Source organism: Hevea brasiliensis, chromosome 13 (genome assembly GCF_030052815.1).
Source record: "Hevea brasiliensis isolate MT/VB/25A 57/8 chromosome 13, ASM3005281v1, whole genome shotgun sequence".
Lineage (NCBI taxonomy): Eukaryota > Viridiplantae > Streptophyta > Magnoliopsida > Malpighiales > Euphorbiaceae > Hevea > Hevea brasiliensis.
Genome location: NC_079505.1, coordinates 90468418 through 90489217, shown reverse-complemented (window position 1 = coordinate 90489217; position 20800 = coordinate 90468418). Strand labels below are relative to the sequence as shown.

The 20800-nt window shown below is 37.0% G+C and overlaps 3 protein-coding genes and 2 pseudogenes across 9 annotated transcripts; 3 read left to right on the top strand and 2 right to left on the bottom strand.

The window, feature by feature from the left end:
• The first annotated feature begins 478 nt into the window (after nt 1-478).
• On the top strand, nt 479-4073 carry LOC110643163 (DEAD-box ATP-dependent RNA helicase 36). The gene is made up of 6 exons (XM_021795429.2): nt 479-1298; nt 1666-1988; nt 2544-2747; nt 2819-2900; nt 3360-3458; nt 3649-4073. The coding sequence occupies exons 1-6, from the start codon at nt 669-671 to the stop codon at nt 3805-3807; spliced, it is 1497 nt and encodes a 498-aa protein (XP_021651121.2). The 5' UTR covers nt 479-668; the 3' UTR covers nt 3808-4073.
• A 31-nt stretch (nt 4074-4104) lies between these two features.
• LOC110643164 (SKP1-like protein 14) lies at nt 4105-5546 on the top strand (annotated as a pseudogene).
• Nucleotides 5547-6907: 1361 nt separating this feature from the next.
• Nucleotides 6908-9400, bottom strand: LOC110643154 (nuclear transcription factor Y subunit C-2). The gene is made up of 2 exons (XM_021795419.2): nt 9242-9400; nt 6908-8088 (listed from the first exon to the last, which is right to left on the bottom strand). The coding sequence occupies exon 2, from the start codon at nt 8034-8036 to the stop codon at nt 7218-7220; it is 819 nt and encodes a 272-aa protein (XP_021651111.1). The 5' UTR covers nt 8037-8088; nt 9242-9400; the 3' UTR covers nt 6908-7217.
• Nucleotides 9401-9627: 227 nt separating this feature from the next.
• Nucleotides 9628-12353, top strand: LOC110643155 (GRAS family protein RAD1-like; annotated as a pseudogene).
• A 133-nt stretch (nt 12354-12486) lies between these two features.
• LOC110643153 (uncharacterized) lies at nt 12487-20176 on the bottom strand. 7 transcript variants are annotated; one of them, XM_058132886.1, is made up of 11 exons: nt 19896-20176; nt 18916-19139; nt 15995-18794; nt 15834-15914; nt 15398-15550; nt 15002-15165; nt 14187-14334; nt 13992-14114; nt 13520-13607; nt 12958-13161; nt 12487-12809 (listed from the first exon to the last, which is right to left on the bottom strand). In XM_058132886.1, coding segments are annotated over exons 2-10 (3753 nt in total). In that variant the 5' UTR covers nt 18918-19139; nt 19896-20176; the 3' UTR covers nt 12487-12809; nt 12958-12967. The 7 variants fall into 7 exon arrangements, with proteins under 7 accessions (XP_057988869.1, XP_021651106.1, XP_021651107.1 ...); XM_021795414.2 differs by having other exon boundaries at nt 13992-14334; nt 15398-15553; nt 18916-19072; nt 19896-20168; XM_021795415.2 differs by having other exon boundaries at nt 15398-15553; nt 15995-19072; nt 19896-20166.
• Nucleotides 20177-20800: the final 624 nt, after the last annotated feature.

Genomic DNA, 20800 nt, shown 5'->3' with positions numbered 1-20800 from the left:
TTTCCCACAGGCTCGAGAAAGCTTCCTGGCTGCATCTATTGGCGGTACCATTGACAAAATTACCTAGGAAAAAAAAATCATGTAAACATTTCTTTGGAAGGCTGCGTATATGTTCTCCTTGGGTACAAGTTTACTCATGCCAAGGATATCACCGTTCGCCAATGGGGCCTGAAGCAATCCCATTATGCTACTAATGCCCATCCTTTCTCTCTCTCTCTCTCTCTCTCTCTCTCTCTATTCCACTTGTTGACGACGGCTCGTTTAAACAAGTATACAACCATTATTTAAAAAAAAAAAAAGTATGCAAGTATAACCGTAATTTCATATGACAAATTAATAATACAATAATAAATTAATAGTAGTAGAAAATTAATTTTTTTAAAAAAATTAAAATTACATTTTTATCTATTTAATCACATTTTATTTAATTTATTATTTTATGTATTAATTCTACGTAAAATAATAGGATTTTAATATAATTTCTCCGGACCAACTGAAAATAGCTCCCAGGGTTGTACGAAGCAAAAGGGGGAACTCGTTCCAGGCGACTTTAACCTTCATTTTCCGTGAAAACAACGTCCAAACAAAGTTTTCTGGCGAAAACGAAAGAAAATTTTTAGTTGTGGTTGCAAAAGTTTTTCACTCTTCATCCGGCAAACAGAAATTAAATGGAACAAGAAGAAACCTTGGTTGACAAAAACTTTCCCCTCTTCTCCAATTCTTCCAAAACTCTTAAACCCCTTCAAACCACTAAAACCCTAAAACCTGACCAAAACTCCGAAACCCCCCAAATCGAGAAGGAAAAATCCACAAATCCTAATTCCAACTCTCCCAACACCACCACCACCACCACAACTTTATTTTCCGACTTGGGTCTCGCCGAATGGGCGGTCCAAACCTGCAAGGAATTGGGGATGAAAAGGCCTACACCAGTCCAAGCCCACTGCATCCCGAAGATTTTAGCGGGTCGCGACGTGCTGGGGCTGGCTCAGACTGGCAGTGGCAAGACGGCGGCGTTTGCGCTGCCGATCCTGCACCGTCTGGCGGAGGATCCATATGGGATTTTCGCGTTGGTGGTAACCCCTACTAGAGAATTGGCCTATCAGTTGGCGGAGCAATTCCGTGCTCTGGGGTCTTGCTTACACTTAAGGTGTGCGGTGGTTGTTGGGGGTATGGATATGCTGACCCAAGCCAAGACCTTAATGGGCAGGCCACATGTAGTTATCGCCACGCCTGGAAGGGTTAAGGTCTTATTGGAGGAGAATCCTGATATCCCTCCTGTCTTCTCTAGAACCAAGGTAATTAATTAACCCTTTCGTTTATTTTGTGACTCGGTATTTTATTGTTTATTGTAATTGTTTGTCATTCTGAAATGTTGTTGCAAGTTATTATTTTTGGCGACTTGAACATTAGAATAGGATAATTTTGCTAGCATACAGAGTTACTAATTTTTTTGGGCTGTGAAGGAGTTACGAATTTGATTTTATCTCATGCGTTGGTGTACGTCATCAAATTGTGCAACATAGGAAAAAAAAATTAAATGACTTTGATAACAAGGAGATTCTGCAAATATTCGCTATATAAGAAAGAACTAAGAAGCAACTTCAGCTTAGTGAACTCCCTATTTATATGAGTTCTGTTGATTTTTTCCCCCCTTTTTATCAGTTCCTCGTTTTGGATGAAGCTGATAGAGTTCTGGATGTTGGATTTCAAGAAGAATTAAGAGCAGTGTTTCATTGCTTACCAAAAAACCGGCAAACTCTATTGTTTTCTGCAACAATGACAAGTAACTTGGAAACGCTACTTGAGCTTTCTGCAAATAAGGCATATTTCTATGAGGCCTATGAAGGCTTCAAGACAGTTGACACTCTTAAACAGCAGTATGTTTTCATCCCTAAGAATGTGAAGGATGTTTATCTTGTTCACATTTTGTCTAAAATGGAAGATATGGGTATTCGATCTGCCATGATATTTGCGTCTACCTGCAGGTATATGTTTCTCAGATCTGAATTTCTTCTCATTGTTTATTCATTCTAATCCTATATTTGTAGTACTTGTTGCATTTGTGTTCTTTGCTTATTTCTTGTGTCAAAATTCATGCTAAAACATGGCATTTGTAGCTGGTACATTGGATGACAAATAACATGTTGATTTTTCTCATATGCAATCCTTTGTTTGCCATGGTAATCTCTCTAAAATGGCATCTGTTCTATAACTCAATTCAATTGGGTCTTCCATACTAGTTAAGACGCAGCTATATTATAGATCATTTATTAATCAACCTGGTTTAGGATTACATCTTCAAGAAGATATAGGCCTGCTAAATCATTTTCTAATTATTTTTTGGCTGTACATAGTAAAAAGCAAAATGGGGGAAAAAGGGGATTTCTACTACTGGGCATATAGTACTATAGAATTTTGATGGTCTGATTTGTGGTAGTAGATTGGCTTGCATTTGGAAGAAAAATTAGTTTCTGCAAACTCATTGCTTCAAGTTGTTGATATTTACTCTTTGCCCATTCATCTCTGTAATGTGGAAGCAGAACTTGTCACCTTTTGAGTTTATTACTGGAAGAGCTTGACCAGGAAGCAGCAGCATTGCATTCATACAAATCTCAGTCTCTGAGGCTTTCTGCTGTACATCGATTCAAATCTGGACAATCTTCTGTATTGATTGCGACTGATGTTGCCAGTCGTGGTTTGGACATTCCTACTGTTGATCTTGTTATCAATTATGATATTCCAAGGTGATCAGAATATCTTTGTGTTTACTTTAAAAATTTATATGAAATTGATTTTAACTGCAAGTTTTTTACAGGTATCCTAGAGATTATGTTCATCGTGTGGGCCGTACTGCTAGAGCAGGCAGAGGGGGTCTGGCTGTGAGTTTTGTTACTGAGGTAGATAGCGGAGGCTTTCAAGATAATTTTTTTTTAGACACTCAGTTGAATTTGCTTTCTGGACTGCTACTTTGGGCTTGTAGCAGAGGTGGCTATGTATCAATATCAAAGTATCTTTGAAATGATATTTTATATGACTAGATGTATGCATATCATTGTGTCTGACATTTGTTTGTCTGACTTTGCACCAGTAATAATGACAAAAGAGTAGTAAATGGATGAATAAATATTTCTATTATATTAATAATCCTCTAGAGATCTCCTTCTCTTTCTTCAGGTGCATGATTTTTCATTGGTCATTGTGTTAGTAATGCATCTTTCTTGACTGTCACGATTGTGTCTGGTGGAGCATAAAGATTGGTGTATATAGACATTTATCCAATTCTGAACTAGTGGAGAATGTTTTGTGTGCTTGTTTTTGGATGGTTATTGCTTAAATTTGTGATTTAAAATTTTCAGAATGATGTAGATCTCATTCATGAGATAGAAGCTGTTCTTGGGAAGCAACTGGTGGAATTTGAGTGTAAAGAGAAGGAAGTCCTCTCAGATATTACTAAGGTAAGATCCTTAAGGAAGCCTTGCTCTGTGTGTGTGTGTGTGTGTGTGTGTGTGTGTGTGTGTGTGCACACATTAATTCTTGGGAGTCCAAGGGTAGCGATGATGAAGTGAATGCAGCTTTTCATTCTTAGACATAACTCAGGAGTTGAGATCATGTTGTTATCTGTTTGTCTTAAATTATACTTTGCAGATATATAAAGCCAAACGGGTGGCAACAATGAAGATGATGGATGACGGCTTTGAGGAGAAAGCAAAGGAACGGAAAAGGCAAAAACTTAAAACACTAGCAGAGAAGGGATTGTTGAAGAAGAAGAGTAAAAAGAGAAAGAGAGAAAAGTCTGCAAAATAGGGAACAAGTGACATCTCTTTTGACAAACAGCCCACGATGCTTTTCCTCCAGCAGCTTTCTGAGGTTTGAAGTCGAATGAGGAAGTTTTGTTTGTCCCTCTGCTGACGAAGTGGTAGATGTCATGCCAGACTTTTCGTTCTTGGGTGGGTTTTTTTTTTTTTTCATTTTTTTAGAATATGCTACTCATCTATTTTATTAAGATATTTTTCATATCGAATTAAAAAAAAAAAAAAAAGATACAAAATGCCCAAAGTTTGGAATCTCAACGATCTATTTAGTCATTTATTACAAATTAAAATGGTGATTACTAAACTCGTTAAGTAGCAATTAACTTTTGAGCATCAAGAAATGGAATTTTGTAATGATATTGGGCCCGTCATTCATGCAGCCTATTGATTTTTAAAAATGGGATGATTCTTGTAACTTTGATTTCTATTCTCTTTGTTTATTCACAACTTTGGATTAGGAAAAAAAAAACCGAACAAACCTTTTCTGCTAGTAACAATAATTTACCAAAATAATTTATTTATTATTATTATTGTCAGGTATTAAAATATTTTATTTATTTTGAAAAAAATGAAAGAAGATAAAATTATTAATTTTTTGAGTAAATAATAAAAAATTTTAATTTCTCTTCAAACTTTTAAAAAAGTTTTTTATTAATTTGGAGTGAAAATGTGAGAGAATGAGGAAATTATAAAAATTGAAATTGCAAAAATGTTCTTGATATCATATAAATATAAAAATTACATTATAAGATATAACAATAAATTTTAATTTTAATTTTTTATTATTTTTGAATAGATAACCAACTAATATAATAAAAATATTTTTTTCTTTTATTTAATTAATTTATTTTTATTTCATAATTAGAAAGCAAAGTGCTAAGTAACAGCGGAAAACGTATCATTGATCCTACGTATTCACTGAAACCTTCGCTCCCCTCCGCCCCTTCAGTCTCAGGACTGCCGATGCCAAATGCTTTGTAGTCGTACGTGGAGTCACTGGCAATGGAATCCGCGACGTTGAAAACCTTCTTGGACGACAATACTGAGACGTCATGCATCAAGGTAATTCCGCTGCCGAACGTATCCTCCGAACTGCTTTCTCTCTTCATCCAGTATAATGCACAAATAACTTGAGGTTCGGCGCTGAATAGGCCCCGGAGGAAGCCAGGAAGGAGTACGATGCTGACTTCGTGAAGGAACTGAACAACAAGCAAACGAGAGAGTTGATATTGGCGGTTAATTATCTGGACATCAAAGAATTTGCTGGCTGTGTTTAATGAGGCCGTGGCTGATCGCATCAAAAACAAGAGTGGGAAGTACGTACGTGAGACAGTTTTTGGAGATCGAGAATGATTTCACGCCGGAAGAGGAGGCAATGCTTCTTGAGGAAAATGCTTGGGCTTTCGAGGGTGTTGATCAAGACTGAATCATTTTTCTCTTCATGTTAACTGGTTTGTCCATGGGATATGTTTAACTGCATTCCGTTATTAGTTTTGCTTAAAAAGTAATCATCAAGTAAAGGATCGAATGGTGATGGAAAATGGTTTTCTTTTGGCGTATCAATGGAGTTAAGTAATAGTTTGTTTGCCCTAGGTATATTAATAACACTAGTAACATTTATATGCTTTGATGTTGTCTATTGCTTGGTGCGTTGGACAATGTAATCACTTCAAGACTACATATTTTTTTTCCTTGAAAATAAACAAGCTCATGCATCTTGGATCCAATGGACACTCGACAAATCAATTCACATTTGCATATCATGACAAATTTGAGTCTCTGTAATGCATAAGACATCCAATCCTTTCTAGTATTCATTCAATACAAAGTCTTGAGTTTCAAGTAAGAACTACTAGAAGTGGCCAACCCCAACCCGGACAGAAATCGATCTTAAATTTATAGTTTTGAGAAATCGAAATAGAATCCTATTGCCCAATTTAATTTCAGTTTTAATTTTAATTTTAATTTAAATCAAATTTACATGTTTTATTTTTTTAAAACAAGGTAATTTTAATTCAAAATTAAACCAATCAATTTTGATTTCATAATCAGAGTCCACGCTGGTAATGGCACTATGCTCATTGGTAATTTGCCCGTGATGACTATGCTGAATTTTTCAGTGTCCATGGGGCGTGATGTTCTCCATGGAAGATGACTTGATTAAGAAGTTGGCAAATACAATTAAGATTAAATACAAATTTCTAATTCGAAGAAGGTTGATTTAACTAGTAATTTAGTGTCTTCATCAGACGTGCAGACTAATTAAGCAAGCAGAGAAAGGGACCAATGTGAGAAGCTTCATAAAAGGGGCACCAAATGTTAAAAGGTGATCAATATGCGTTCCCTAAATGTCTATCAATCAACCCAACTCACAAAGAAGACCGCGAATTACGTGATGAATTCTACATTTCTGTTAGAGGGGGAGGTAGAAAAGCCAAGAGAAAATGCAAGCAAACTCAGTCTCAGCACTGGGATGAGTTGGATTATTGGTTTTCCGCATCGCAAGCCCAGCCACCAACCCCAGAGTGTGCCTCTGATCATAAAGACTAATTGCGAGTAATGGATTATGAAGAATTAACCTTTCGTTTGGATCCTTAATTGAGTAAGGAAAAAGAGAAGAAATTAAAGAGAGAAAAATAAAGAGAAAAAAAAAAAAGAAAAATTAAATTTCTTTCCTATTGTTTGGATAGTTTGCTAAAATAGTTTGCTAAAATAGAGGAGAAATAAAATTCCACTCTTATTAAAATTACTTAATTGCCATGAATTTAAGATGTCATCGTATGATGTTAAGAGTGTATAAGTAATTTTAACAAAAATAAAGTCTAATTCTCTCCATCTCCCTCCATTTCACCCTAAATTGGAAAGAAATATTTTAGGTTCATGAAGAGAAATTGAGAAATATAATTCACCGTCATTTCTTCTTATTTCTTTCCTTTATTTGCTACCTAAACAAAGGAAATGTGAGATATCATATTTCTTTTCTTTTCTCTTCTCTTCATTTTTCCCAATCCAAACAAGGGGTAAAAGTATGCAAATTGCTGGAGAAAAAAAAAAAATGCTTTTAACATCCAATAGCTTCAAAAACAGTCAGATTCCTTTGAAGCTCTATCCATCACCAGATTAGTCAACCAAAATTTGAAAATTACAGCCATCATACTTCCCTTCTATCCAGATACCACCACAAAATTAAAGACGCACAATCATAGAGATTTGTCAAAATAAGAGGAAACACAAGCCCATACATGATCCAGCTGCCTCACATTTGACAAGCATAAACAACTCAGTTCTAGCATTACAAGAGACTAACGCTAACCCTTTCACTAAAGATACAAGATGCTACTAAAATTCATTGTCGATCACCAGCTCTATGCTGATAATCAACAGTTCACATTACCTGGCCCTTCATGAAGTATCACTTTGCTGCTGTTGAGCTTCTTGTTGCTGTGGTTGAGTCTGTGGCCACGGCATGAATGCCACAGGTGGTCGAGGCTGCTGGGCTCCATAGGCTGCTGCTTGATCAACTGGCTTTCCCATAATCATCCCTGGAGGTCCCACAGGAGGCTGTGGTGGGACATAGTAATACGGAATATCAGCAGGAGAACCAACCATAGGAATAGTAGCCTTAGTGACCCCTAATCCCTCCTCTTTTAATTCATCTCTGGGAATAATATCAACCAAGAAATCAAAAACGTCAGTCCTCGAAATGGCAGCTGCAATATCATTCTTTTGTAATGTCCTCCTCTTGTTCTCTTCTGTGTGAATCCAAGAGCGCAGAGTTAGCTCCAAGATGAACATTTCACACGCCTTAGCAAATATAACAGGAGCCTCAGCTGAAATCATTCGGACGTCTTCATCAGCTTTCATTATTTTTTTAATCCGTGCAAGCGGGAGGCTGTGATTCTTGAAGTCACTTGTTTGCTCAATTTCTTGCATTTGGTTCGCCCAGAACATTTGAAGCTGCTGCTGCTGCTGTTGCTGCTGTTGATGGTGGAAGTGCTGGGCCTGTTGGTAGGTAAGCTGATGAGGGGAATTGGAGAAAGTGGATGGTGGCTGAGTTGGGGAAGGCACAGCTATGGCAGGTGTTCCTGAAGCAATCATTGCAGCAGTTTGGTAGGGGGTAGTAGTATAGGACATCTGACCTGCACCAGCTACCACTCCCATTACAGGCTGCTGTGGTTGCTGGGAATGTTGTTGTTGTTGTGTTTGCTCTGATTGATCCATGAATTATTCTACAAGTTACTTGTACCCGTGTTTGAACTATACTCTCATCAGACTGTAAAGGATCGAAATTAATTTTAACCTGAGTTTAAAATATCTCAAACAACAACAACAACTATGCCTTAATCTCAAGGAAAGAGAAAAGAAAAGGGGTACCCTAAAACCAGCTAAAGTACCAAGAAAAACAGATATGACACCATAAATACCACAATGAGTAACTTTCACAAGCTTCTGCATCAACTCATATGAAAATGTCAAAAACAGAATTATAAGACTAGACTGGAATCAGTTATTACAGATTCATTTCATGATTGGTATCCTCTTGATGGCACAAAATAGATTTCCTCTTCAACTTTGAATAGGTAAGATGGCCAAAAGATAAGTGGTACATGATATTAAACCATAATTTCTTTATGTTGTTTGCTGTAATTGTTGAAATATTGATGAATTTAAATGTGCCAATGAATGTATTAAAAAAAATGCCATCTAAAAAGGCGTCCATTCTGTCCACAGGCCTCACAGTACAAAGAAACTGAAATTCTGTATGTTCTAAAAAAGTTAATAGGAAAAGAAGAAGAAGAAGAAGAAAAGAAGCCAGAAAATTTAAAGTTACAACCCATGAAAAATGGACCAAGGAATATTATTTTCAGATGTATGCACCTAACAGCAAAGACTAAAACTACAAACTCGCAAGGAGTACCCTTTTTTCTTTTACATTCAAGTCATGTGTTATCTTTTATTCTATCAGATCACTTACACCTTAAGGATTGTAAGGTCTTCCACCATGGAATCCTAAACATTAAAAGAGCTAAGATTTACTCTTTTAATCATAATTGTCTTACAATTTTTTTATCACTAACTCGTTAAGAATCAAACATCATCACTACTTGAAACAAAGAAAATAAAATCATGCAAGTGACCAAAATCAACAATTGGACTTATTTTATGAATTAAAAACCCTATCCACTGCTTGGTATCTAAGAAAGAACAAGAAAAAGAAAGCAAATTTGCAAGAAAAAGAAAGCAAATTTTATCTTAGCTTAAGGACACATCCGATATCTTAATAACCATAGATAATTTCACTTTCTTCTCAACTTTTCTCAACAACCAAACAGAGGATTAGATAGTACACAAAGCAGGAAAAGCAGAAAAAAAAAAAAAAGAATTTGACAGATAAAAAATAAAGTAATAAATGAAAAAAAAAATACCCATTAATTTCCAACTGAATCTAAGCCGAGAGCTCTCCAGTAGAAACCCTAAGAAAGTGAAAGAGAAAATTTTCAGAGGGAGAAAGTGAAGGTTAAAATCGAGGGACACAGGAGCTTTTGAATGTATACTTTGAAATTAGAGAGAGAAAGGGAGACTTGCGTGGGTATCTGTTCAGGCCACGTGTCGACCAGTAGAAGTTCTGACTCTTAATGGAGGCTTTTGATATTTGCACGTGGAAGATAATTACTGGAAGTCGCAATAGTGCAAAGGTGCTCAACGCAAACAGCAGCGACATAGGAGAAAAACGACAGCCTCAAGTACCGTGGTAATCTTCGTAATAAGAAGGAAGAGAGTGAGGGTGTTTTGGGAAAGGGAAGTTCTTTTTTTGTTTGTTATGTTTTACTTTGTTGGTCCCATTCCGTTGCCACCTCACGTGACAAACATGTGAAATCATTTTTGCTGAGGTGCTAATCAGGCGCGTTCGGTCACCGTCACCTGAGCTTTTTGAGTCCGATTCATAAAAACACCGGGTGGATGATTATGGCGTTAGGTGATACAGTTTCCATATAAAGAAAATAAAAAGAAACAAAAAGAGAAACCCACAAGAAAAGTTATGAGAGAGCCACCTATCTCCAATCTAGCAATGTCTCATTGTTTGTTGGCCGTCCAAGGTGACAAGCACATGACGCCAATGGGACCCACGTTCGTTGGGTTAACCGGCCCCTCCAAAATGGGTTTGTCTTTAACGCCGTCACCGGCTAAGGTACTGGACAAGTCCTCCAACTTTCTATTGCATTTGATCTTTTAATTAACAATGCTTGCTGTCGCCATTCCCACCATGTCCCTTTTGATATTCTCCAAGCACCTCCACTTTCTTTCTAAGTTTTATACTCTTCCTTTAGGTTTTCTAAGGGCAATAAGGTGCCCTTAAATTTGGCTATTAGCAAGTAATGGTGCTATTATTTCTATTTTTTCGGTTTGGGGTGGTGGTGGGGATGTCGGTTGGGGATGGGTTGGTTAGAGTTGAATTAGATCATCTGGCTTTTTTTTAATGAACTGCTAGACCACTTTGCCTGCTAATTACCCTTCACATTTTTAACATATTCTTTGTGGAAGATTCAATTAGACAAAACTTAGAATATTCTTATTCAACATAGCTAAGAGAAGGGAACGCCATATATTTTATCCTATGTGACTGATATCCAAAGTCTGATTAGCCATTTTTACTTCCCCCACCTCTCCTTCAAGAATTTGACCAATGGAAGCCTTGAATTGCTGGCTCTCCTTCCCCATGCACGAGAGTCTCAACCATGATCTTGCCATTCGAAGGTTCTGCCCTGCTTGAATGGAGCAGGAACAAGGAGAAGAGTTGGAGGAAACAATGATGAATCATGAGTTTGAACTGCTCTCTTCTTCTGATGATACCACCACCAGCACTCTTCACCTAGCTGCTTCTGAGGTCGATGATAGCTTCGTTAATGTGGATCAAGAAGACAAAGATGATAATCATCGATGCCCCCAGAAGTTCCAAAATTTATCGATCACTTTCAAGATGAGATGGAGACATTTTCCATGGTGGACAATGTTTTTGGCGATGTTCCAATGCTGTTAGGAGGAGATGAATTGGAGATAAGCATCGACTCATTTGAAGATTTTGTTGCTGTTCCAAGGTTTGAAGAGGTGAGTTATGACGTAGACCAAGGCCTTTATTTGGTGCGCTTGTTGTTGGCGTGTGCTGAGGCTGTGGGTTGTAGAGACGCACAATTGGCTTGGGTTGTAGAGACGTACAATTGGCTAACTTAATTCTTGGCCAAATTTGGGCTTCAGTTAATCCTTGGGGTGATTCCTTGCAAAGACTTTGCTATTGCTTTGCAACTGGTTTGAAGTCCAGATTGTCACTTTTTCATACCGTCAATGCCAATGGTACATTCACAAATAGGGGCATGGTTGTCTCATTCATCGCTACGGGGGAGAAAATGGAAGCCTTTCAACTCCTTTACCAAACAACTCCTCACATTGCTTTTGGTTTCATGGCTGCAAACGAATGTGTCAAGCAGCAAAAGGGAAGGACTCACTGCATGTGATTGATCTTGGAATGGATCAAACCCTTCAGTGGCCTTCGTTTATCAGAAGTCTAGCATCAACACCTGAGGGGCCACCTAGATTCCGAATCACAGGATTTAATCAATGAGCAAAATTTATTAGAGCTTGAAGCTAGCATGAACGCGCTTGTAGAGGATGCTAGTTCACTAGGCGTCTCGTTAGAGTTTAACATGATATCAGAGTCAATTACACCATCACTTTTAACTAGGGAGAATCTGAACTTGAGGGAAGGGGAGGCATTATTTGTCAATAGCATTATGCACTTGCACAATTTTGCCAAAGAGAGTAGAGGCTACTTCAAGGCAGTTCTTCAAGCAATCAAGAAACTAAATCCAACCTTGCTTACTGTAGTGGAGCAAGATGCAAACCATAATGGTCCTTTTTTTTTCTTGGGCGATTTCTTGAATCTCTTCACTACTATTCTGCCATTTTTGATTCCCCTGAGGCTAGTCTTCCAAGAAATAGCCGGCAAAGGATGAAGATAGAGAAGTCTCGCTTTGCCGAGGAGATTTGCAACATTATAGCTTATTAAGGTTCTGATAGGGTTGAGAGGCATGAAAAGGCAGACCAATGGAGAAGGCAATTAGGCAGAACAGGGTTTCAAGTAGTTGGGTTAAAGTGCATGAGCCAAGCTGGAATGATGCTCTCTGTTTATGGCTGTGAGGGATATATTCTAGCCAGTGAAAATGGTTCTCCTCCTTGGTTGGAAAGGAAGGCCTATCATGCTGGCGCCTTCATGGCAAGTGCAGAGTGTTTCTTCTTCTTCTGCCTGATGCTTGGATAGTGTCGTCATTATTACGGGTTTTGTATATTTATCTGAAATAACCAATAATTGAATTCCCGGATTTGTATAATTATATGATCCAGGACAGGATTACAACGTAGATTGTTCATGTAAGAGACCTAACTTACAGGTCAGTTCTCACACCTCTACTTGTTCCAATAGCCTTCAACTACGTGAGCAACTGTAGTCTTTGTTCATAAATTATATTGGCCTCTTTTCTGCTCCTTTTAGTTTCTTTTAAATTAGCTATAGAATTACAAGAAACTACTATAGAAGACCCCACGAAAATATTTCAACCTCATATGAGAGGTTTAAAATGTAGACGATGTTTAGCATTAGCATAGCACATTCTCAAGATAGTAATAATATGAAAGCTCACTTGCCAGCACATACAAAGTCAAACATGATAAACCAAAAGGGCAGGCGAACAACACCGTTTCAAACTGTCAAATCCAACAACAACTCGATAATTCTAGAAGAAAAACGCTATTAATATACATGTATTATATATATCAAAGAGAACTTCCATTTTAAAAACATTAATGGAAGTCAATCTCTCCCTCCTGCTAATATGATACAAGTAGATTGCTTCCTCCCTCCTGCTAATATGATACAAGTAGATTGATTCTTGAAATGACTTGATATCACAGCGGATAGCCTAGAACTACTCCTGAAGAGAGCTGGATGGAGAACAAACATCACTGTGATCAACCCCAACTAGTTTGGAATCCGAGGCATAGTTAAGTACTACTAATAATATGCCACAAGTCTGTTTGGGGTGTATAGTTTAATGAATCAACTTGTCATGGAAAAGGGGAAAGGACGAACCTTCAAATCATTACTTTGGTGTCTTGTGACCATGTCCTTTGGTTTGGTTAGCAGCTGTAGACATTATGCGCAGACGTCCAGCAATTTCTGTGAAGGAAGGCCTGGCTGCAGGATTAGGGGCCCAACACTGCTCCATCAACCTTTTCCAGTCGGGATCACAGAAATTCGGAATGGCTGGTCTCAATGTGTTATTTACAATTCCACCTGCACACAAGGAAATTGGGAGATTTAGTAAAGACACTGCACACACAAATACACAGCTAGAACCTAAAGACCAATTCTAGACTATGCGCGCAAATATTCCATGTTGCTGGAAAAGAACGACACAGATTACATAGATTAGGGCATATATGGAAGCAAGATTAGCCAATTGTTGTTAAACTAAATTCCACTCAAGATTAACTAGTTAGTAAATCAAAATACTAAACCCCAATCCCATGTGCAAAATAATTTATATTCATTTTGATACCCTATATGACTTAATAATTGATTTTTCAAGCATTGGATTATCTTGTGATACAGGCATGGACAGGAAGAAGCAAAAAAAGTAGTAGAACTGCACCTATGATTGCACCATAGTGCATGTTAGCGTATGGCTCTTCACCAGTGAGAATCTCCCATAGCACAATTCCAAAGGAAAAAACGTCAACCTAAGAATCAATGTAAAATAATAATTCAAAATAAGTTCTCAAAAGCTAGATAATTAAGATGAAATAGAATTGACAACCCTGTAAAATTAGGTTCATGCCTTTTGTCTTGCATTAAAATAGATGATGCATGCAAGAAAAACTTCCTAAAACCGACACCAGTTAGCTTACTTTTACCAAAGCCTGTTGATGAACTAGAAGAAATTAAAAAATTGAGATTCCATTAAAATTTTCGTTAACTTGATGCTAAGGAACATATTAGATGCTTCCATCCGGTCAGTGCCAAACTTCCCAAAGATTATATGAAACAATAACCTACACCAACTGGAAAATTATCTCATTTCTTGTGCCATTGCGGAAATTTAATTTGAAGACTGACACCTTTACCTTTTCTGAGACCTTGTTGCTGCCACCATTTAGCAGTTCTGGCGCCATCCATGGAAGAGTTCCCCGCACACCTCCAGAAACCAAGGTATTTCGTTTAATTTTTGACAGTCCAAAATCACCAACCTGGGGCGTCCATTCTGTTAGAATAGTTGACAAAAATGACCAGAACTTTAATAAATACCTATCAGAACTTACCTTGCATATCGGTCGCTGGGGATCTTTTAAGTTCACGAGTAAGTTGTCACATTTCAAATCAAAATGCACAATGTTCTTTGAGTGCAGATACTCCATTCCAAATGCAGCATCCATAGCTATTAGAAGCCTCTTGCGGCGATCTAGATACCTGCAAGTAAAGTGACGGGTATGTTATCCCATATTGAAAAAAATATGAGATTAAAAGAATAAATATAAGTGGTTGGATTACAAAATTGAAATAGCTAGTCATTTTGATGTGTAAAACAACTTAATTATTATATAAACCCGTATAATTAACAATGAATTAAACGTAATTTAACTAGCACTCTCTCCAAATTGTTCATGGCATCAAAGCCCGATTTGGATTGTGGGTTTCAGTCATCCATAAGGTTATATAATTAAACCAGTATTGGGTTAATAGTACCTAGTTGTCAAATGACAACCATATGATTGCACCTGAGAGGAAGTGTTGAGAATGTTATCCCACATTGGAAAAATATAAGATTGAAATGATAAATATAAGTGGTTGGGTTGTAACATTGAAATGACTTGTTATTTTGATATATAAAGCAACTTTCATTTATATAAACCCATATCATTAGCAATGAATTAAATGCAATTTTACCAATATTCTCTCCAAATTGTTCATAAAGATTGGAAGAGATAAGCATGGGAATGAGAGAAAATCAACTGTCTCATGTGAAATTGCAAATTAACAAGCCATTTGAGCATATCTAAAATGCTAAAAATACTTGTCATTGAGAGAGGAAAGATATGCCAAACTAAGTTAAAGATTCCATAAATGCATGATTTACCTATCCTTCTTGAGTAAAACATGCCTAAGAGAACCATCAACCATGAACTCTGTCACAGTAGCTAACGTCCCGCCAGGTCCATCTTGCACCACACCATAAAATGCTACTACATTTGGATGGTGAAGCTTTGAAAGAATTTCAGCTTCCCGCCAAAACTCTATAGTCTGAAAATGGCAATGAACATAGATTATTTAACATTACATTAAAAAATAGAAGATGGAAGTTAAATTTAATCACTATACTTTGAGCTGAAGACTAAGGAGACTAATATAGTTGACTCCTGGATTGGCTTTTTTATCATTGATTTATTTTATGAAAAGATGTTGAATAATTAGCTAATTAGCTTATGATTACTTTTTTTTAAAAAGTGAGCATAGGCCATTGAGAAACAGTTACCAATCTCTCTTGCTCTGATGATCGACCAGTGAAACAAATCTTCTTTAGCCTCTTAATGGCAACGTCTGATCCCCTCCATTTTCCATGATATACAGTTCCAAAAGTACCAGAACCTAGTTCTCTCAGCTCTTCGAGATCTTCATTTTTTATGATCTGCTATATGTATCCATTAAAATAAATAAAAAAAATAAATAAGCAGACCATCCTGATGTTTTACTTTAGTTGAAAGTAAATTTAGTTAATCTCAAACTACTGGATAAGGAAAACAAGAGAATACAAACATGCAAACGTAACAATGAATATGTTCAATCTTTCCCATGCCAAAGGAGGAAGTTCTAAGCATGCAAAAAAAAGGTTTCGTTTATGAGAAAGAGGGGGAAGGAGACACAAGTTTTGTATCAACTTAAATATATGCTTACATATACAAAAAGCATACCTGCAAGGTATTGATGTCAAAATCTACAAGAGATATATCAATAGGAGGCAGGCCAATGTTCCTGTTTTCTAACTTCCCACCCTAAAACATCAGTAAAGTGAACTTTAGGCAGCAGGCTAGGAAATAATTTATCAAAACATATTATAATTGAGAAAAGATACCTCATACTGTGACTCTGGAGATTTTAAGTTCTCCATCATAGCACCAAACTGAATACTTTCACTGCCCTTCATCTGGGAATGACCAAAATTCGAATGAACTGTGGATTCAGCTCCTCCCATTCCTGGTATTTTTTTGTTATTGCTGTCTTTACCAAAATTGAGCTGGGACTGGGAATACTTATGGCCCATTGAAACTCCATCTTCTGTCAAAGGTGCAAAAAGGTGAGACTTCTGATCTCCATCTTTTAATTTTGCTAGTAAAGGAGGAGTACCAAGAGGATCCTGGTCAATAAGAGAAACATCTTTCAGAACAAATTCTTCCTGTGCCAATTTCTGAAAATATGACCAGTGCTTAGGCTCATGATTTTCCATGATCACACTCATGCCAGCTCCATCTTTGTGCATTGGACTAACACCTGCCCTATCCTCAGTAAGTATCCCTCGGGAGAATATTTCAGAAAGAAAATCACGAGGAAATCTGTCATTAATATCTATACTGATGTCTGCCTGTTTTGTTGCTGAAATACCAACAGGGGGTATTACTTGAGAAATATCATTAGTTGAGCTCTCTGTCCGAGAAAATAGCTGAGAATGTCCAAGATTGTTACTAGCAAAATCCTTGCCTGTTATCTCACTCAGTTTAGGCTCTGCAAGATCAGTCACAGGATCCTTGTGGTGCACAAGAGAAGTTACTTGGGATGCAGCAGGATTTCCAGATCTAGATTCTCTGGTTTCTTCAATCGGGAGTTTTTTCTGTTTACCTGCAGTGTGATCATGGTCAGCCTTAAGCATAGCATCTCTGTTTGCAGAATCTTTATTATCCACATCATTTGCAACTGCTAGCTTGAACCCACTCTGCAAAACATCTTGAGAATCCAAAAGCGTCTTGTTCATCTGAGAAACTGCATCTGCAAACTCCTTGTACTTCTGGAGTTGGGCAAGCCCATCATTGATTTGTTGAGGATCTATATGCAATGGTTTTGCAGTTGGCATGGGGTGTTCAGTATGGAGATCCAGATTACTTTGAATAAAGTTTTCAGCAGATTCTGTAATAGACTTATGTTCGGTAATATCAGAATGAGAATGAGAAATAAGAAACAGAGAACCATGTGAATCATCAGATTTTGATAACCTATTCATCTGCTCTGCTTGTTCCCTGGGTATCCTTTCTGAATAATAAACTCTCTGTGGAGGTACAGATGGTTCATAGTAGCTAAAGTCTATCAAATTAGAAACAGAATCAGCACCACTCAGACCAAATGTACTACTAGATGGGGAACAATGATCATCTTCACATAATTTAGAAATCTGCACCTGATTAAAGGCATCTACAGAAGAAGAGACATTTTCAGATTCATGGCGCTTTCCCTCATTTTTTGAGGGCAGAGAATGGAGATCTTCTTGTGCAGCAACTGCAACTGATATTTTATTAACTGGAACAGCCTTTTCTAGGGGACGAGTTTTTTCATTGCCAACCTCATGCTGAACTGAACCATCAGGTTTCCTCTTGACTTCCTTTACTAATGTCTGTGAATTCTGCCCATGATGGCTGCCACATGAGTTTCCTCCATTCAAACCTCCTTGTTGATTCATAAGCCCCTGAAGGGAGGTTGAATAGGGAATTTCTTCAGAAGGGGAGTACTTAGAAGAATCATGGGGATAGTGTGCCAGGAATTGCTGAGCTTCTCTATGGTCCATCATTTGGCCATGATAACACTGCAGATGGGTTTCATGTGCACTGGAGAAATTCTGAAGAACTGGTTGAGCAGATTGGAAAGTGCTAGTCAAAGGTGAAGTACTGACCCCAACAGAGACAGCTGCCACGCTACTCATCTCCCCATCAATATTTAATCCATCTAGCTCACTTAAATTATTTCCCGAAGAGCCTGCCAAACCATGTACAATTGAGTTTTTTCTTGATCCCAAGTCCATGCCATTAACTGCAACTACATACTGAATCTCATAATCACCCTCCAAACTGCCCAAGTTAAACTGAGCATCCTCCAAATCACTCATGGAGAACAGAAACATTCTAAGTTTTTGTGATTCTTGTCTACCTTCAACTTCATTCCATTCCTCCATCATATTATGCAGATCCTCATCACATGAAACAGAAACCAATGCATCAAGATCCTCTCCAGGAAGCTGATATTTTATCACATGAGCTTGGTCATAAATTGCTAAAGTTTTCTGCTTAAGCTCTTCCCACGAATTTTCCTTTGATATACATATAATTCGTGTTTCACCCCCAACATACCTAAACTTTCCATCACTAGGACGGGGCAGTATTGTACCACCAAAGCTGCAGAGAACCTTTGTCTTTGTAGATGCTCTATTAGAGGCCATTGAGGAGGTAAAACCATGTACAAATTCTTGACTTTCACATTCTGATGAAGTTTGTGGCACCGAATAAACTGACCCGTGGTTGCTTCTCTCTTCATACAAAGACAAGTTTGTTCTCTCAATTTTTTTTGCACCTTTCTCAGCTAAAGGGAGCATTGAAACATCTGAAACACTTTCAGAACCTGTATGACTAGTACTTAAAATACCTTTTAGTTCCATATAACTCGGGGCATGATTAGGATCACTAAGCATACTTGGGATGAGAGGCTTCTTATGATTAACTCGATCACGCATAAATTCAAGAGCAAACTCCTCACCTGTCTGTATGGAGTAATTAAGTACAGGTTTAACTTCTGATACATTTAGGTCAGGAAGTCTCACATTAGTACTTCTGCCGCTTGTAGGATCTAGCAAGAATGCTTGAGATGCAGGATGGAATCCTTCACGTCCAGGTTCCCTGGAATTGTATTGAAATTGTTTATCTGATTGTTCCATTCCAATATTGTTTGGATTCCTCTCAATTTAAACCAACTTGATAGGGATTAACCCCAACACTGTGAAGTTTAGATGAAACATACATGCAATCAATTACAAACTTTGCCCACAGACAAAGTCAGTAACGATGAGACGTGGAGAAGATGAATGAGCCCACAAAAATGTCGAAACAGGAAACAAGCTTCAGTTGGTTCTGAGGTCAAGTTGCCCTTAAAGAGATCTCCAAGAGCTTCAGCGATCCTTAATTTGGAAAGGTGTGACAGCAATGAGAACACATGGAAGTCTAGAATCTTAAAATCATAATATGCTGCAAGTATGTCCAAATTGAGGAAGGATAAAAAAATATACAAGAAGTAAGTAAAACAATATCTAAATATGTTAAACTGTAATACATTACAGCTGTATGTGGCGTAGGGGGAGGATGCTTGCAGTCAAAAATAGATAAAACTCTAAAACGTCCAAAATATGAGCTTTAGAATCTCTTCAACCAATAACAAAGTCACACAAGCAAACCATCAAGAACCGTAAATCAATAGGCTCTTACAAAACTACTGTCTAGTAAAATTATTAGACAGTGGCAGATAACTGAAATTAAACATAAATATGATATCACCAACGGATATATGAGCTGAATATGTGTAACTTGACATGAAAATTGTGGGGTACACAAACCAAGGCAAGGGCTTTGAGTGCATAGACCAAGCACATGCAACACTTAAAAAACCACAAAAGAAGAAACTAGTTGAACGAAACATCCCTTATGCTATTGTGCCAAGCAAATAGATCATCACTTGACTTATCAGTTACTAAATCTTGCAGTTGATAGATTTTAGTGCACACCAAGCCATATTTTTACCAAATTATGGTAATTTTGCACTACAGATAACATGTGATCATGAAATGAACAACCACACCTGCCTATTCTAGACTGAGCATAAAAGCTATAGCTAAAAATTAGATCATCTATGGAGAAATAGTCAAAATTTTAACCTACAAGATCAAAAAGTAGAATAAAATGCGGATAAAGTAAAGAAAATGAAATTAATTAGTAACAAACATATACCTGAAGTGACAGACAGATTCTATATGTCGAAGCAAAAAAGGCTTCGGTTGAAGAACGATTAAGTGAGGCACCTGCAGCAACTACTTTGTCTAAAGGAGAGACTGTGCACAGTTAAGCAAAAAAAGAGATGAAATCAATCATCTGTCTATTTTCTTGCTCATTTTCCCTCACTTTCCATCTCATTGATGATTTGATTCTTTACTTTACTTCTTTGAGTTCTTTCTAATAATAATAATAATAATAAAATAAGAAAATGGTCATTCCTTTATCAGACGCTCTTTGCGCTAAATGGAATCGTCTGCTAGTGCCAGTGGTCAAGCCAGAAGGATTAATAGCGGAAGTTACGAGATTGTCTCTTTCTTTATTTTATTTACTTAAATACCACTGATTTTTTTCTATATAATTAATAATTATTTTGAGACTCATTTTGCAGCTTTTGAGTTTTGTCCAAAGAAATAATAATAGTGGTGGGCCAGCCCTTAACAACAGTATCCGGCGGAAACCAACCAAGGTGAAAATAGAAAAAAAAAAAAAAAATATATATATATATATATATATATAAGTACAACAATTATTTATTTTAAATATATTTTGAGTATATTTAATAATTTTTAAATAAATTATTTTTTATTTTAAATACAAAAACTCAAATATTAATTATAACATAATTAAAAAAATAATTAACCTATGAAAATATGAAAGCTTAAGAAGAAAAACATTCAAAGAAAAAGTTTACGTTGTCGCAGAGGGTAATAGATTAATTCTAGAAAAACTTTAACCAACCAAATGGCACTTGGATTTTTATTCAAAAATAATAATAATAAAGGCATGATGGGTGGTTACCTCGATCGAATCTGTTCCAACACCCAAAAATGGCACTTGGGGTTTTGTTTAAAAAACAAAAA

What these genes read in the sequence shown, in the direction of transcription:
- LOC110643163 (XM_021795429.2), top strand. Translation starts at nt 669, where the DNA reads ATGGAACAAGAAGAAACCTTGGTTGACAAAAACTTTCCCCTCTTCTCC. An exon ending in ATATTTGCGTCTACCTGCAG is followed by an intron (nt 1,989 to 2,543) that starts GTATATGTTTCT and finishes ATGTGGAAGCAG; the next exon opens with AACTTGTCACCTTTTGAGTT. An exon ending in ATCAATTATGATATTCCAAG is followed by an intron (nt 2,748 to 2,818) that starts GTGATCAGAATA and finishes AGTTTTTTACAG; the next exon opens with GTATCCTAGAGATTATGTTC.
- LOC110643154 (XM_021795419.2), bottom strand. Translation starts at nt 8,036, where the DNA reads ATGGATCAATCAGAGCAAACACAACAACAACAACATTCCCAGCAACCA.
- LOC110643153 (XM_021795411.2), bottom strand. Translation starts at nt 18,832, where the DNA reads ATGGAACAATCAGATAAACAATTTCAATACAATTCCAGGGAACCTGGA. An exon ending in CTCCAGAGTCACAGTATGAG is followed by an intron (nt 15,915 to 15,994) that starts GTATCTTTTCTC and finishes CTGATGTTTTAG; the next exon opens with GGTGGGAAGTTAGAAAACAG. An exon ending in GTTTTACTCAAGAAGGATAG is followed by an intron (nt 14,335 to 15,001) that starts GTAAATCATGCA and finishes CTTTACTTGCAG; the next exon opens with GTATCTAGATCGCCGCAAGA.